This window comes from Dipodomys merriami, unplaced genomic scaffold, assembly GCF_024711535.1.
Source record: "Dipodomys merriami isolate MVZ:Mamm:240054 unplaced genomic scaffold, mDipMer1.0.p SCAF_7, whole genome shotgun sequence".
NCBI classification, from domain to species: Eukaryota; Metazoa; Chordata; class Mammalia; order Rodentia; family Heteromyidae; genus Dipodomys; species Dipodomys merriami.
In genome coordinates, this window is record NW_027206290.1 from 35,680,821 (window position 1) to 35,700,000 (window position 19,180).

Sequence of the window (19,180 nt, forward strand, 5' to 3'; positions counted from 1 at the left end):
TACATGGCATGGAACATAAAATTGTTCATTATTCAGCATTCCATAATAGCTATGACTATATATTACCTCTATAAACCTGGAATCTAGTAAGCTGCCTGTTATAGAAAAACCATCAGTAAATACAGGGAGAATCTATGGAATGTCTTACAGAATGGGATATTGTCAATTCATGACCCCTAACCAGAAGAAGTGCAAATCCATTTATGCATCCATGACTTCCAGCTACACATCTTTGGCTTAACTACTAAAAACTAGTTAAGTAGAACACAGTTTCTCCCAATATAGACCTAACTTCTGTCACACCATTTTCTTTGTAACTAAAGGACAAAGTCCTCCTTTCTTTGCACCCATCTACACTAAAGCTATTAAGTTATACTGATTTTTCTTTCAATTCTCACATACATGTTTCTATTTCTACTGACATATTTTAGTCCAAGCTCTTATCTTCTTATAGTTGTAAAATTAGAATAGCTTCCTGTCAGTTCACATGCAGTTAGATGTGACTCTCTCAAATCTGCCCTAAACATAAATCCCAAGGTCAATTTTTCTGATATGATTTTCCATGTGTACTATCAATAAGTGAAAATACCTTATTCTAGCAAAATCCTCAATGACTTTTCAATTGAGATAGTAAAAATAAAGGCATGTCTGGGCAATGAGGAGGTGGATTGTTCTGAATAGTTTTTGTTTTTTTTTTTTTTTGGGGGGGGGGTCCGGTCGTGGGGCCTGAACTCTGGGCCTGGTGTTGTCCCTTAGCTCTTCAGCTCAAGGCTAGCACTCTACCACTTGAGCCACAGCGCCACTTCCGGCTTTTTTTCTTTTTGCTTATGTGGTGCTGAGGAATCCAACCCAGGGCCTCATGCATGCAAGGCAAGCACTCTACCACTGAGCCACCTTCCCAGCCCCTGAACAGTTTTAATGTAATATAAAAGTCTGAAAATAACCCTATGTATACTGAAAATTCAATGAAGTATTAGATCCTTCAGAGGAACTAGAAAGTTCTTGTTTGTGTTCTTTCTTATTAAATAACCACTTGGAAGTACCTAGAATACAGTAAAATCAATACATATTTGTTGATTAAATAAAGGTAAAGTTTAATGAACAAATGAAAGATCCTATACCTGAGGATGAATGCAGGGCAAGGTAGGGTATACTTAAGATCAGGCTGGTATTGAGACCCATGGAGATTAGCAATTTACTTTAGTGAAAAATAATCAACACCAAACAAGTTCTAAGCACTATGATTTTTTTTAATCTTATACAGAGATAGGAAGTGCTAATAATAAACTTGAATGTATACATACATATAACATTTAAGAAGCAGATATATGAATCTGAACCGAAAAAAAGCAGTAAGAAAAGGTCTGAACTAAATACTCCCTTTTAAGATAAAACAAAATGAATTGGAAAAATATAGGGGAGAGCTCAAAACAATGTAATTCCTTAGAAAGGCTGACTCACAGTCCAACAGAATAGACACCAGGAATTGGGTACTGGAAAGTGGAGTCGGATCAAGAGGTGGGGGATAGATAAATTAAGAGAGGAAGGAGAGAATACAGTCATAAAATTCAATGCATAGGGCTAGGAATGTGGCTTAGTGGTAGAGTGCTTGCCAAGCATGCATAAAGCCCTGGTTCGATTCCTTAAAACCATATAAGCAAAAAAAGCCGGAAGTGGTGCTGTGGCTCAAGTGGTAGTATACTAGCCCTGAGCAAAAGAAGCTCAGGGACAGTGTCCAGGCCCTGAGTTCAAACCCCAGGACTGGCAAAAAAAATTTAAAAAAAAATTCAACGCATATTCTACAAAATGAAGAATATCGAGGAGTAGGGTTAGGAGTGACGGTGGAAAATGACGAAAGTGATGACATTGATCAGGATTCACTATAGTTGTATACTATTTTGTTGAAGGGCAACTCTTTTGTACAACTACTTAACAGTAAAAATGAAATAAAATAAAAATAGGAGAGCTATAATCAATCACCAAAACACTTTTACAGCATACATCATTCTTAAGTATTGTAAATCCAATTTTACTAATATATTTAACACTATGTGTGTGTGTGTGTGTGTGTGTGTGTGTGTCTGTCTGTCTTGAGGCTTGAACTCTGGGTACTGTCCCTATGATTTTTAGCTCACGGCTAGTGTTCTACCATTTAAGGCCCAGTTCTACTTCCATGTTTTTTGATGGTTAATTGGAGATTAAGTCTCAGAGATTTTCCTGCCGAGCTGGCTTTGAACCAAGATCCTCAGATTTTAGCCTCCTGAGCAGCTAGGATTATAGGCATGAGTCACGGGCACCCAGCTCTCTTTGTAACTTTTTAAATGTCCTATGTATAAACTATTAATCTGAATACTAAATAATAAAATAAAAAAGAAAAAGTTAATAAAGATGGTATTATGGACCAAGTTAATGTCTGCTGGATTCCATAATCAAATACTAGATTCTAGCTACTTACAACATTCATGAAAGACATTGAAACAAATGGAAGGTGAGGTGATCTGAGTTGAAAAACTCCACTGAAATTCACTTATGCTATGATAACTTACAAATCTTCAGTCAGAAGAGTTAGTTTAGTGCTTAGATTGTGTAGTATTAAAATAAAAAAATAGCTGAGCATGGGGATGTATTACTGTAATCCCTGCACAGGTTGAGGCAGAAAAATGGAGTCTGAACCCAGATTGGGTTAGGTGCTGTGTTCCAGGCCTAGAAGGACTACACAGGGAGAGCATGTATCAAAAAACCACAAAATGAAACAACCCTTCTCAACTCAACCTGGCAAACACACGTGTGCATACATACACACACAGATTTCACCTAGTTGCTAACTTTTCTAGTTAAAATGAATTATACGCTTTCAAATAACTGTAAAAGAAACTTATTGAAGCATATAATATTCACTTGCATCATTATATTTATTATATATAAAATATAACCCCTTGGATGACAAATGTTAAAATATTTAAGTTTGTTTGCTTTTGTTAAGAATAAAGCTTCTTAAAATAGCCCAGAAAATAAAAATCACATTCAAAATAAATTACAAATGTAATGAAAATCCAGGAAAACAGCTCTCATCTTACCCTGTCTAGTTCCAGTGTAAATTTCTGATCCCATGACTGATTAGAAATGGGTTTCCAGCTAGTTTGACCAACCACGGTATTATCTAGCTTCAAAACAGCACAGACATCATCTGTAATAAAAATTTACAAGCTTAAAAGAAACACTTTAAACTTTTAAAACACTAGCACTACAAGAGTCTTAAGACCCTTTGAAAATAATGTTTTTCATAAGCAAGGTTGAAGCTTCTGAATCTGAAGTGGCTATTTTTCTATATACAAACACTCCTAGTATCTGATTAAAACACAAATAGTCATTGCTATCTATTTTGCAAATTTAAGAATGTTATTAAAAGGAGTATCAGGTGACCACTATCTTTTGCTATACTCTGTGTATGTGGATCAATCATCCAAATTTCTCCCCCTACATCTGTAAAAAAATTACAGACCTTGTTACCTCAAGAAACTGATGCTGACATTTTCACCACTTCTTTTTTCTAAGCATAAGTACAGGCAAGCTCATCTTTGCACTCCACAGTAGGTTGAATTGTCATGTGCCTCTCTCCCCAGTTATGTATTCATGTATAACTTATACTTTGAAATGTCTTCCTAAATGTCTCACATTTATCCCCAACCCTGTGTTCCTATCTCCTATCCAAGTTGACTACTGGGTAATTATTCTCATATACACAGAAATATGGTCTAGTGGTTAGCTGCCAATATTTGAATGTTACTTTGGAAGGATCACCACAACATTAAAATACCTGAGATGTGAACACTACTAAAAAAACAAGACTTTAGCCTCTATTTTCTATATACCTTCAGCATAAAAAAGTGGTGCACAATACTTCATTCTTTCAAAGGAATTAATGTTATCACTCATTTTCATTTTTAAAGTAAAATGTCTTGCCTTGTTTTCTCTTATTATGGGTATCAGCATTTTAATATTACAGAAATTTAAAGTTTAAAGTTTTTGCTTTGTTTTGTTTTTACACTTTGGATAATTTCTATTCTTCTTCATTGTTAGATCCCTTAAGTAGTCCCATTAATACATTGTACGATTTAAAAAAGAGTGGTTACTGAACTGGACAAGTCATCTGTTTTTAGAAGGTTTCGACTACTTCCACTTTTACTTTTACTTGTTCGGCTCATGAATGATGATCTGGTTTCACTTGGACTCCAACCAGGTAGTGCAACTGATGTTGCTTTTGACCGTCCAGGGACATTTTCTAGGATATCTTGACAGCCCATAAGACGAACTTCCAAAGTACCTATTAACATAAATATCAATTAAGAACATTATTCCTTTAGACTACCGTGTTCTACCTCAGTGTCTTTAATACTAATAGGCATGTGCTATGCCACCCAACTGATACTATTCGTTTATGTAAAATTTCTTACAGTTGCCTTAACAGATTCGAGAATCAGGTATGGAAGTATATGCCTGTAATCCCAGCAGTCAGAAAGCTGAAGCAGGATCAAGAATTTGAGATTAGCCTCAGGTATATAATAATAAGCTCCAGACCAAGTGAGTCTACATAGAGAGAACTTGTCTCCTTTACTAAAAAGGAAAAAGAACAGTATTTCCCAAAGCTGTCTGTAGGGCACAAAGTAAGTAACAGCAACTTCTTAGGTACCTAAATACTCATTTTATAATTCAATCGATGACTCTGAGATGTAAAATTACCATATTATTTTTGTCTTTTGACAGGTTAGTCAAATAAGATATGACCATGTAATCATTTGAAGTAAAAACTTACTACTGGAATCAAAAAAGTTCTGTCAGTACTAAAATGTTTAGATATTGGGTAATATTTTAACAGGAGAAGTTCCATTAAACTTCTAAATCATTAGAACTTAGAAGTTTTAGCTGGGCACTGATGGTGCATCCCTGTAATCTTAATTGAGTTCAGAGAGAGATTCATATTTCCATTTAGCAACCAAAAATGCCAGAAGTGGAGCTGTGGCTCAAGTGGTAGAGAGTAAGCCTTGAGCAAAAAGCTAAGGGACAGCCCCAAGTTTAAGCCCTTCTCACACACACACACACACACACACACTCTCTCTCTCTCTCTCTCCTTAAAAGTTTTAAATTATAGAAAACTTAAGGACCTACATTACTAACAAAGAAGCAATAACAAAGCCTCCCACTTCAAACAACTAACAAGTACGACAAAATGCATGGAAAAAAAGAGGTGCTGAAAGCACTTGACAACAAGCAATGAAAAACAGAGGTCATTGAGGAATGTGAAACAAATGAGCTGGGTCCTAAGATTCTTCTTGCTTACTTTCTTAAGTCTTTCCAGGACAAAACATAGGAAAGAGAAACTCATGTGGAACCAAATTATAGAAGCATAAGTGAAAGAGAACATGAGGAGATTAAGAGAGCTAGAGTTTTCAGGAGAACGGAAAAGCTGTCCAGAGGCAGAACTGAGTCCTTTAGGTTTCCCCTAACATATTCCAAGTGCTAATCAGCACCAGCTTCTTCATAAAATACCTGAGGCAGGGACCCACCTGAAAAGATGTGAAAGAATCACACACAGTATACACAGGCAGGAATGGTGCCTGTACTCACCAACCTTGACTGAAAACATTAATTCAGGACTAGGAATATGGCTCACCCAGTGAGCTAAATAGCTCACTAGGGCACTTGCTATAGCACTTGCCTAACATGTGTGTGTCATGTTCAATCCTCAATACTACAAAGAAACTTTATCCTAGAAGAGCCTTATCCTATTAAAGGAACAATTTGATGTTTTTGTTGCACATCAAGCTATAATAATCTTGTCATATTACAAAAATGAAAAAAAAACTTCAAAACAAATGTGCTTTGCCATCTGATCAGAGATTATCAGGTATATCTTCTATTGCTTCATTAAAAAATTAACACAGGGCTGGGATATAGCTCAGTGGCAAAGCACCCACCTAGCAAGTGCAACATTCTGGGCTCAATCCCTAGTACCAAAAAAGAAAAGACAAAAACATTAATGCAAATTTAGTGGTCTAACTCACACAGATACTAGCAATTAAAGATATTAAAACAATTGTAACCACATGCCATCTGTTCAAAGATGAAGAGAGACATGGAAATTTTAAAAAATTCTAAACCCATTTTTTTTTTAGCGAGAAAAACCACAGATGTCTAAAATTTCCTTAAAATTACTCTAGTTAGAATGGTTGATAGATAAAACACTGAAAAAGAACAGGTTAGTAAAGATGGAAAGACAGAATAGAAATGATCAAAAATAGAAGGGAAGACTATGCATTTAACTTCAACTAGCTTTATCTATGTTCTTGATAAACAGTAGAGAATAGAGGACAGAAAAAAAAAAGAATGGCTAAGGGATTCTCCAAATTTGATCATTAAAAACCCAAGAAATCTCAATAAGCACTAAGGAAAGAGAACTAAATCACACCAAAGTACATCATAATCCAAATTTTCAAAAGTAGTGATAAAGAGAAAACACTAACCACAGCAAGAGAAAACCTGTATTTCTTTGTTCCACCAAAGGGATATAGATTAGCATGTCAGTGGATCTCTCATGGGAAATAACAAAAGCAAGACTATCTCCTTAAGTTATGTATACATCTCTAAAAATTTGGACTTGATGATGGTGGCACAAACAGATACTTACTAAAAAAAAAAATCACAAAAATTGTATTCTTGAAATAGATGAAGCCTCTGGAATGTAAATTCTGCCTCAATAAAGCTATTAAAAATGGGAAGGGGATGGAAGTGAAACTTTTTTCATGTTTTGTCTATACAGTGATGAAACAGATTAAAGTATGTTAAAAACAAATTACTGTAAAGAAATAAGACAGATTAAGTATAATGGATATCATTTTAATTCTAGTTCAAATGAAACAACTTATAGTGTTTGTGTTTTATTTCCTTTGTTGTTGTTAAACTAGCAAACTTAGCTTATTTCCACTGTAAATGCTCAACTGTAAAAGTCTTCCTGGGGAAACGGAAAACATCTGGATACTACTTCAAATTCTGGTAGCTTATTAAATATTTGAGTAATTTCAATATATCAGGATATGGCAATGCTTACCACCTGTTTTCATTTAGAAAAAAAGCCCAGAGGGAGTAAAGAACTTTATTAAGCATCCAGAAGTTTCTTTTATGAGATGATATAATTGCAAGTATGTATACCCAAGTCAGAATTAACATAAAACCATATTATTTACCTTCACCAATGATAATATGAAAATTCTAAAGCAAGCAAATCCAAGATGTAAATATCAAAAGGGCTTATAGGCATGCACCTCTATGCTCAGCTATAACTTGGATCAAATGAGTAACAGTTTTAAATTTTTGAATAACTCTTATAAAAACCAGTATATTTCTTACATAGAGCCAAAAAATCCTTTCTCATCTTATATGAAAATAGTAACATATTTGCAAATCTAATCAAATTCCTATAAAAGAAACCAGTTAAACGAGGTAAATCATAAATAGCATGCTGTGAATAATTCAAAGCAGTAAATGTTGTTTATTCATGTTCTTTCATCATGTCTAAATCTTTTATTAGTATCAGGATTAACTTTCTTCCTAGGTATTCCAGATTCCGTAGTTTAGTAGAAGCTTAAAGTTTCTTTAAGAAACTAAAAAGGACCCCTCTGTACAGTATTTTCACAATAAAAAATAAATAAAAATAAAAATAAAGAAACTAAAAAGGAAAACAAAATCAAAATCAAACAAAATTCAGAATTGTAAGATGCTTTTTGTAAAATGGTGATTGACATTACTTTGAGTAAAGTTCAGTAAGATAATTACAAATAGGAGAAGAAAACAGAAAAGAGGTAAAGTTCAAGAGTTAAAAGAAGTAACAGACTAGAATAGAAAAAGAAAAAAGTTCTACTATGTCAGCAGAATTTCTAAAACATAATTTTATTATTCTAGAAATATTGTCAAGTTCCAAATATTTGAAATCATATTTTAGTTAGTAAATTAGTCAGAAGATTTTGAATATCAACAATGTGTTTGGCAATAAGACAAAAAAAATGGTAAAACTTTAAGTAGAAACCTTACCTAATTTTCACAGTATTGACCAAGTATCTGTTGAATATAAAGTGTTCTGTTATACTAGCTAGGATTGTGCATAGATTGATCTTTTTTTCTTTATATGTCTACATTTTAATTTTGATACATTTAAATAGAATAGAGGACGACTAGAAGATTCAAAATAGGTATGAGTTATACAAGATAAGGATAAACAAAATAAACAGGTATGATAGTAGGGAGGGTTAATCTAGGTTACAAAACTTTCTCAGTTACCAGGACTCTAAAGTTTTAAACCATTTTTTCACTGTGCCCCCAGGCTAAATTCTGTATTTAAGTGTTTTGTTTATTGACAGGATATCACTGACATCTTAACATCTTAGAAGGAAGTTATACATATTTCATTTTAAATAAGCAAGATTACTTCCTAATAGGATGGGTATGCTGAACATTAAATAACTATCTGAAACTCTGAAATCAGCCTGAAAACTGACCCTCTGATACCTAGTCTACAGAAGCTTTCATATGATTTTTTTTTAAATCTGAGGAACTAACATTAACCTAGTTTCAAAAATATGTGGAATTATGTATGTGAAAAGAAGGTAGCTCCACCTAAGAGTGAAACTATTCTGAGCTAGTAGTTTCAGAAGTAGCCATAGGAAATACACTAATACCATGCTGCCCCCCCAAAACTAAAATTGCTCTGTTGTATGCCTCATGGATTCATGGTGATATCACATCCTACCTCAGATTTAGAAGCTCAATTTGGGAACTACAAGCATAAACTGATTCTAATTTTGGCATCAGCAAGTTTTAACCATAAATTTTGCTTTCTAAGTTATTTTTATTTGTCTCTTTTGAAATTCTGGTGAGCAAATCCTGGGCTTATGTGTGCTACACAAGTGCTTTTCTGCTGAGTAGCTTCCTCAGTCCTTTCTGCAATATAAGACTACTTAATGCTGTGGGGGAACAGGAGAAATTGAGGGACAAGGGTTTAAAAAATGCAGCAGTGGTATTCACTGGACATTATGTTGAAAATGAACTATATAACTTATGAGTGGGGACAGGAGGGAAAAACTACGAAAAGGATGACACTGAGCTAACATAATGTACTCAATACCTAACCCCTCTATCTATCACCTTTATAATAATAATTTAAGAAAAACTAATTGATGAAACTCAAAGGAACCAAAATAAGTAATCATTAATAAGAATATTTGTATAAGCCGGGTGCTGGTGGCTCACGCCTGTAATCCTAGCTACACAGGAGGCTGAGATCTGAGGATCGCGGTTCAAAGCCAGCCCGGGCAGGAGAGACCGTGAGACTCCTATCTCCAATAAACCACCAGAAAACCGGAAGTGGCACTGTAGCTCAAGTGGTAGAGCGCTCGCCTTGAGCTGAAGAGCTGAGGGACAGTGCCCAGGCCCAGAGTTCAAGCTCCACGACCGACAAAAAAAAAAAAAAAAAAAAATAATAATATTTGTATAGTTTTAAATATTAAATGGCATTATTTTTAATGCAAAACTGACGATATTAACATTAATAAGAAAATCTGATTATCTGAGAAAATAATGGAAAGTATTAAGTCCACAGATAGCCTTGACAAAAACTTGTCATGATCAATTTTATCAAGGTTTTAGAAAACAAAGATTTATTACAATTAAGAAAATGCTTACCAAAATCAACAGAGGCAATAAAGATAGCAAATACTGTGCCTCTGCCACTCTTCAAGTATCCTCCCCTTCTTCCTCTAACTGTTCACTGAGTCTTGAGAATGGCAATCTGTGTTCCTAGTGTACCTCATTTTCAAAGAATTTTGTTTGCCAGCTTTCATACCTCTATGTGATCCCTAAATGACTAGCTATTATACCTAACTAGAAACTTCTAATGGCAGAAAAGTGTCAAAAACATTAAAAACAAAAAAAGCAAACAAACAAACAAAAAAAAAACAGACAAGAAAAAAACCTAGTCAGCTACTAAAGCCTAAAGCAAAGGATCTCAGTGAAAACAAGCTAAGGCGCCTGGGAGGAAAAGCTAGCACAGTGACTTCTGTTGGAGAATCAGGGCTTAGCAATGTTCTACATATTACTGGAAGGGTAAATCAAAGTTAAAAATATCCTCAGAAGAGACCACAGAAAATCCTACATTCTCACTCCTGGTTGATTCTCCAACTCTACAAAACAAAGGTAGTTATAAACTGTCTGAGTGGGAGCTTTATGATACATTCGATACCATAAAGCATACAAACATATATACAATCTTAAATCACACAAGAGAAAAGTGGGAAAAAGCATTTGTAGAGATAATGAATGAAAACTTCTCAAATTTGATTAAAGAGATGAGTTCCTTACCTACATCACTTACAAGCAATCTTCATTTAAATTAAAAGCTGCTTTCTTATCAACAGCATAAAATGGGGATGTGATTCTATAACAAAGCACTTGCCTAGTTATGTTCAAAGCCCTGGGTTCAATCCCCAGCATTACCAACAACAATCTCTCTCCACTTGCCCCCCTCCCCCCAAAAAACCCCAAACCAATCAAAATAACCCACAACATACAAAAAACACTAAATATCAGGAAGAGGCGAACACTTCTAAAATGCAGGGGAAAACACCAACTTAATCAGAAATTATACAGATATAGAGCAAAACATGGTTAAATTTAAAATTTCAAATAAACAAAAACTTGAAATTTAAAATTCCAAATAAACAAAAACTAAGTGTAGCACTTTATTAGGAAAACTGCTCAGAAGACATGTTAAAGGAAAATAACAATTCAGACTTAAACGAAGACATTAGACAGTAACCTTAGGCCAAAGGAAAAATAAAGAACAGAGGTAAACTATATTGGTAGTTACTAAAGTATTACTGTATTTTTGGTTTGTAATTCTTCCCTGATATTTAAAAGATAGTGCATTAAAAAGTTATAATCCTTGTCAAAGGGCATTTAGTCATGAAGACATAATTTATGATAGCAATATAAGTGAGGGAAGACAGCTGTGTAAGAGATTTTTGTAGCCTACTGAAGGTGCGCTGGTAATTCAAGCAAGACTGTTATAAATTCAGGATGTTAGTTCTAATCACCAAGCAACCACTAAGAAAAAAAATGAATATGAATGTCTATGACAGCTTTATTTACTTGTGTCCTTCATTACTTAGCAACTAAGATGTCAATGTGTATGGATAAACTGCAACATCAATATGATGGGATATACTCAGCACTAAAAGGAAATGATCTATCAAGTCATGAAAAGAGAGGAAATTTAAATATTACTGAATGGAAAAAAAAAACTAACCCTAAAGGACTATGCACTTAATTATTCCAACAATGTGACTTTCTAGGACAAAGCAAAACTGTATAATCAGTGAAAGATTAGGCATTTCCAACAATTAGGAGGGTGGGAAAAAGGAAGGGGAGGAAAAAGTGGGCAGACGACATGATTTTTACAGTAGAAAAACTACTCTGAAAAGTAGTAACTTTTTCTACTCTAAAAAAATACAATCTCAGCCAGGCACCAGTGGCTCAGGCCTATAATCCTAGCTACTCAGGAGGCTGAGATCTGAGGCTTGCAGTTTGAAGCCAGCCTGGGCAGTAAAGTACATGGGACTCTTATCTCTAATAAACTATCAGAAAAATCCAGAAGTGGCACTGAGGCTTAAGTGATAGAGCACTAGCCTTGAGCACAAAGGGGCTCAGGGACAGTACCCAGGCCCTGAGGTCAAACCCCAGGACCAGCAAAAACAACAACAAAACAAAACAGAATATTAGTTAAATATAATCTAAAAAAAAAATTAGGAGGTAACAAAAAAGTAGATTAGCAAAGTTTTATCAAAAAAAGGAACATCATTAAGAATTCAGAAAAAAATAGTAACATTTACAAAAAAAATAGCAAAATGGTAGAAGCCTTTTAATTGTGGATAAAAGAATTTTTGTTTTTATTATTTGGTTCTAGGAACTGCACCTCAGTGAGAGCAGGGTCACTGTTATTCATTATGGGATCTCTTCAAACACCACTTGAGTTTATGCTAACAAGCTGAATCCTAACAAACTGACCCTAAACTGTTTCAAGATGCGGGTGGTTAATCACATCCCTAGGAGGTTGGGCTTTGAGCTACAAGATAGCTGCCATATCTCCTGATATCCAGGGCAAGGCAGGGCAGGAGGCTAGAGTTGAATTCATTCACATGGTAATGATTCACTCAATCACACCCATGTAATAAAAGTCCGATTAAAAACCTAGAAACCTAGGACCCTGGAAGTGAATTTTCTAGTTGGTGACAGAAGACACTAATGTGTTAGGAAGGTGATGCATACATCCAAAGAACAGGACACTTTCATGTGTCTAAGACCTTTCAGATCTGCTTATATTTCTTTTGGTGGGCTCTAATGTGTTTTCTTTATAATAAAATATAGTAATAATAACTACAGTGTTTTCCTGAGTGCTGCCAATTTTTCTAGTGAATTATTAAGCCTGAGGCTATTTATATCATGGGATTTGGTGGTCAGAAGTACAAGTGATGTGGAGCTAGAATCTGAAGTGAAGAATGTAATACAAATGTGTAAAATGTAACCTAACTCCCTATATTCAACTAAAAGATAGAGAGAAAATGGATTAGAAAAATACAATCCAATTATATGTTATCTAAAAGATTCATATTAGACCTAAATACAGGGAGATTGAAAGTCAAAAGATTTTAGAACAAGATCAATTGAAACAACAGCCAAAGAGAATAGAAATTACTAAGTAATTATAGGGCAAAACAAGCTTTAAATATATACAATTCCCTCAGTAAAATTGGAGATTACCACTATACTTTCAAAAATGGACCAATATGGATAACTATCATAAGGGGAAAAAAAAGAAGAAAAGAGGAAACAATAAGTGTTGGTGAGGATACAGAAAAACTAGAATCCTCATGCACTGCTCTTAGGAAGAATGTAAAATAACACAGTACCTGCAAACAACAATTTCCTGTTTCCTCAAACATAGGTAAAGTTTTTATGTTCTAATAATGATATTCCTAGGTAGCTATCCTCCAAAATTGAAAATAGGTGTTCAAACACCTGCACACAAATGTTTATAGTAAAAAGGCAGAAAAAACAGAAATGTCCTGAAAATTAATAAAACAAAATGAAAATAAAACAAAATGTGCTATGTAATTATAAGATGAAATAATGTTCAGTCATTAAAGCTTTTGGTATTTATGTAAAAACATGGATCAAACTAAGTGAAAGAAGCCAGATTCAGAAAAATACACAAGAAAACAAGAGGATGTGTGCTACGTACCTGTCAAAGCTGCTGGTTTAGATAGTGTACTGTATTGGTTTTGTGTAGATATCATACTCTGACGTGGACTTAGTGTTGGGGATGCAACAAGTGAAAGCTCCTCTATTATAATACTGCTTTTGGGATGATTCTTGGGAAGCTCATTTAATCTTTGTTCTAATGAATACTTTAAAAGGTCCAACTTCTGACTTGATTCATTAAATCTTGCTTGAGCCTAGCAAGAGAAAAAGGTAATTATTATCATTTATATAATCACATTCTTTGAATGCTATGATAAACGAATACAAAATTTTTTGAAAATTACTTCTGAAAGTGCTTTTCTGTCTGTTACTTTTCCTGTGCCAAGTAATTTCATTACATTCTTTGCACCTTCTGCTACTGCAAACTCTATCCTAAAATGATGCCTTAATTCTTCCATCCGAAGTTCAAGAGGACTTATCACAGGTTTTGCTAGAGGGGGAAGAATAAAATGTAATTATTAATTGAACCATTTTTGCATATGTGTTGAAAAGCCATAAAATCAAATGCTTTCCTATGACATTTAAAGTCGTCCCTAAATCAATGAGTACTGAAGAAACAGATGCAAGATTGAAAGTAAGATCCTTTTAGCCATTCTGTAGCTAAACTACAAAAGTGCAATAAAGATTTTAGAAATGAAGGTATCAATATATTATAATATTATGAGATCAAAACACAGTTGGTCCTCTAAATCTGTAGTTCCACATTATGGGATTCAATCAGTCCTATAAAAAACAGGAAACAGGGGCTGGGAAGTTGGCTCAGTGGTAGAGCGCTTGCCTTGCATGCCTGAGGCCCTGGGTTTGATTCCTCAGCACCACATAAGCAAAAAGAAAAAAGCTGGAAGAAGCGCTGTGGCTCAAGTGGTAGAGTGCTAGCCTTGAGCTGAAGAGCTGAGGGACAGTGCCCAGGCCCAGAGTTCAGGCCCCACAACTGGAACCCCCCCCCAAAAAAAACAGGAAACAAAAACTGCATCTGTGCTGAACATGTAGACTTTTTTTTTTTGGGGGGGGGTGTCAAATAATATAACCTAACAACTATTTACAAAGCATTCCCAATGTAACAGGTTTAAACAAAACTAGAGAAGTAGGTAAGGAGGTATGGAAACATTATCCAGTATTCAAAGCCAATCCCCTGCAGATACTGAAGGACAACTGTACTGTCTGGTCCTATCTTTTAGCAACCAGCTATAAAGATTCGAAGGAAGGGAGGGAGGAAGGGAGGGAGGGAGGGAGGGAGAAGCAGGGAGAAAAGCCATAATCTTAAGTAGGAAATTCTTTTTTTTTTGGGGGGGGGAGATGCTGGTCTTGAGCTTAAACTCAGGATCTAGGCTTTGGTTGCTCAAGGCTAGTATTCCATTACCTAAGCCACAACTCCGCTTCTGGCTTTTGGTGGTACACTACAGATAAGAGTCTCAGAAACTTTCCTGTATTGTCTGGGCTCAAACCAGGATCCTCAGAGTAAATTCTGATTAGTTAGGATTACAGGTGTAAACAATTGGTGGTTTTTTTTAAGTGAAGTTTTTTTAAAGTTTTTTTTTAAGTGAAGAAATATATTCTTGATCAGAATCTTGATCATGCTGGGTAAATATCTGAAAACATTTCATGGTACAGTGTAAAACACAAGATTTCAAAACAAAACAAAAATTCTATCCCCCTTAGTTTTGAATTACTGTCTATTTCCAATGTAAAATTTAATTAGCATTATATGGACCATAGAAGATATTGATAATTTATCTCTACTCCATCACCATTATCAAAAGCCAATTCATTGGTCTGGACTGCCTGAAGAATCTGCATTCGGATGACTTCAATTTTTGTCTTGCTGTCCTGGAGCAGTTGCTGAGCTGTACCATGGAGTTTCCGATCCTATAAAAAATAAGTTTGAAAAAGTGACCAGATAAAGGGACAAATAAAACACTTTCATATCTTCTAAATTCATCAATCAATTTATAAGAAAGACGGAGTTCCAAGAACTGTTAGTAGTGTAATTCAATAATGTGCCTCAACCTCTAGAGTGCTGAGATAACAGGAATAAGTCACTACAACAAGCTAATTTGCTTTGAGAGAAATAAATATATTGAAATGATGATTATAATTCATGTACCAATCACCTTATACAGTGATTTTATGTGAAAATGCATTTTAAAGGGTACATAAAATATTTTTAGTAAATTGCCAGTATATGTAATTACACTTTGCACACGCTAAGCAATCATTCTACCACTGAACTACACCTCCTGCTCTCAGTATACAATACTGAGCCTCTCAAACTGCAAATCTGTACTTCTCTTCATCTCTTTTTCTCTTCCTGCCTCTTGTAACTACTATTCTCCTGTTTTCATTTATCAATTCTTTCTTTTATTTTTTTTTTCAGGTCCGGTCGTGGGGCCTGAACTCTGGGCCTGCGCACTGTCCCTCAGCTCTTCAGCTCAAGGCTAGCGCTCTACCACTTGAGCCACAGCGCCACTTCCGACTTTTTTCTTTTTGCTTTATGTGGTGCTGAGGAATTGAACCCAGGGCCTCAGGCATGCAAGGCAAGCGCTCTACCACTGAGCCACCTTCCCAGCCCCTATCCATTATTTCTTATGAGTACACTTAAATAAGATCATAAAATCTATTTTTGTGTCTAATATATTTTACTAAGCATGGCCTCCAGGTTCAGCTACATTATCACAAATACAATTAGCTTATTTTTATTATTATTAAGTAGTTTTACAAGGGAGTTGCCATTCAACAAGATAGTTTATGAATACAATGCATCTTAATGTCAGTTCAGTTTCATTGGGTATTATACAATTTCTATATTTAATTATCTGTTGATACTGTATATTGTTTGAATCTTGTTACTTTAAAAGAATCTACAAATCTAAATCCACTTGTAATTTTCTCTTTGCTTTATACAAAATATAATTAAAAGTTTTTTACTATGATTAAAAAATCATCAGACTTAGAAGCACAGTATCTGACGGATACCTCAGGACCAAGAGCAAAAACTATAGATAATCTCTTCTTTTTTAAAAATTACATTTCACTTAAATTTCATGGGCAAATTTAAAAGCTAGCTAATCAGATAATATCTGTGTTTCCTTAAAATATTTTAAAAAGTAATGAACAACATTTGTCAACACTAATTATACTAAATCATTAGAGATTTTTGTATGTCAAAAATTGAGATCATCCCATAAACCTGGGGAGAAAGTAAAATTTCTGGCTTAAAACTTGGAGATTATAAATAAAATGAAATGTTACTGCTATACCTTTGATTAATTCTAGTAATGCTGAATATAAATGAAAGGTGGAATTTATAAGTATTAATTTAACTAAGGATGACCAGGTTCTAATCCCAGAATTTTATTAAGATGTTGCTTTACCAGGCAAAGGGGATTAAGTTAACAGCTGGAATTAAGGTTGCCAATCATGTAACTTTAAAAATGTAAAGATTGTCCTAGAATTTCCAGGTAGAAACAATGTAATCACAAAAGTCCTTACATATGAAAGAGGGAAGCAAGAGAGATTACAATGATAAAGATGTAAGAAAAATGAAACCGATGAGAGCAATAAGCCAAAGAAGGTATAGCTCCAGAATTTGCAAACAATAATGAAACAGATTCTTTTCCACATCCTCCAGAGAGGAGTAGAGGTCAGATAATACCGTGGTTTTCAGTAAATGAGACCTATTTCAGACAAAATAATTAGGAAGTTGAAAAACAATCCGTATATATTATTTGAAATTACCATATGTGTGATCATTTTTCTTTTACTTCTTTCCTGTTCCTAAATTTAATCATTTAGAAAAAGTTTCTAGGTATATTTCATTCTACCTACCTACCTACCTACCTACCTACCTACCTACCTACCTACCTACCTACCTACCTACCTACCTACCTACCTACCTACCTACCTACGTACCGTACCGTACCGTACCGTACCGTACCGTACCGTACCGTACCGTACCGGAGTTTGAATTCAGGGCTTCATGCTTTATCATGTGATCAATATTCAGTCTCCTCTCTTGGCTAAGCCAGCTTGAACTGCCATCCTCCACCAAATCAGCCTCCTGTGTACCTGAGATGATAGGTGTGCCTGCACTCCCGTGCCCAGCTATTGTTTGAGATGAGACCTTGAGAACTTTAGGCCACCAGCATTTCTCCCAATCTCTGCCTCCTAGCAGCTAGAATTATAAGCACAAAGTCTCCCCAATCTCTGTACTTAACCCAATCTACTCTTTACACATAACAAGTTTTATATTTGTAAATCCCTCTGATAGCAATACATATTGTAAAGCAGACAGCTTTTTACACTTTTATATTAATTTGGTATTTGTTTGGGGTATATTATATAGGCTTTTATGAATATAATCATGTACCTTCCAAATTTAAAGAAAAGTACCTTTCTCTCATTATACTGTCTCCAACATCAGAAAAACCAAAGATTTAAAATAACTATTTGGTGGGTGGGGACAGGAGGGAAAAACTGGGAGAGTGTGAGGGAAGGACTCACATTGTCCCAAAAGAAATGTACTCATTACCGTCAAACATGTTAACTGTATGCAACTACACATAACAATAAAAAAGTAACTATTTGAATTCAAACCAGAGTAAGAGAAAAACAGTATTCCAAAGGTTAATGGGACAAATGTATTTCAAAATCAGACAGACAGGAGCCCAAATCATATCAGATGAAAAACTAGCTGTCTACTGAAAATCGTAGGTTTTTTTCATTAATGAAAAGGGGATACCACTTATAAAATAGGGAGTTTTTCTAAGTGCTATGTAACATTAAAATTATACTGTCTACAATCTAACTGGCATTAAGACATTCTCTTCTAAAGCAATAAAGACTAATTTTCTTATTTCAGTAAGCTCTGCTGTAAAAGTATAAATATTAAGAAATCCACATGAAACTAAGGTATTCCTTTTATTATTTTGTCATTTGCTTCATTGGAAATACATTAATTAAATTAATTGATTATAGAACTGAGGCTTGAACTAAGAGCCTTATGCTTGGTAGACATTCTGTGTTTGTTTTTTTTTCCTGTCGGTCATGGGACTTGAACTCTGGGCCTGGGCACTGTCCCTCAGCTCTTTAGCTCAAGGTGAGCACTCTACTACTTGAGCCACAGCACCACTTCCTAGACAAACATTCTAATAGCCCATTTGGGTTCAGTTTTTCAGATAAGATGTTGTTCTTCAAACACATTCCTGCAATCTCCATCTCACACACAGCTAGGATTATAGGCTTGTGTCACCATCCCTGGGGCTTAGAAATGTTCCATTAGAAATTTCCATTATTAGGATTATTATTCTATTATTATGCGATTATAGGCCTGTGCTACAATACCTGGCTTGGAAATGCTACTGTCTCAATTCAACATACAGAGTAGCTATTTTCTTTATTGTTATTTTATTTTATAAGCATATGAACTTTCCTAAAACTACTCAACAGTGGAGTAAATACAAAGGACCTGAGTTAAGCATGTTCTAATAATGTTCATATGTAGCTAGAGCATATACTCCAGTATAGCTAGTATAACAAGAAAACTGACACCAGAAGATGAGATCAGAAAACAATGTGTTCCTTTTTACTTGCAGTATGTCCATAATTCTGTTCAATTTAGGAGCTACTTCTTAATTTTATAGGAATTAGAGATTACTTTGTGAATATGGTGAAACCTTTGGTCCTCTCACCTAATTATCAACATAACATTTGCTTTTCCTGTAATTTCAATGGGTTCATAAATCCCTCAAATTCATTCATCAATTTCAGATTAAAAAATTTTCTCTTCTAATTAACTGACTTAATCTCAAAATGTTTA

General features: G+C 34.7%; 1 protein-coding gene across 2 annotated transcripts in view; it reads right to left on the reverse strand.

Moving 5' to 3' along the window:
• The window catches only part of Pkn2 (protein kinase N2), a 117,523-nt gene that overhangs the window by 38,198 nt on the left and 60,145 nt on the right, over positions 1-19,180 (reverse strand). For both annotated transcript variants that reach the window (XM_070006344.1, XM_070006343.1), the window contains exons 4-8: positions 15,114-15,231; positions 13,650-13,795; positions 13,346-13,559; positions 4,139-4,324; positions 3,078-3,187 (exon numbers count right to left, since the gene is read on the reverse strand). In XM_070006344.1, the coding sequence (XP_069862445.1) occupies positions 3,078-3,187; positions 4,139-4,324; positions 13,346-13,559; positions 13,650-13,795; positions 15,114-15,231 (774 nt within the window). The remainder of the gene's footprint in view (positions 1-3,077; positions 3,188-4,138; positions 4,325-13,345; positions 13,560-13,649; positions 13,796-15,113; positions 15,232-19,180) is intronic.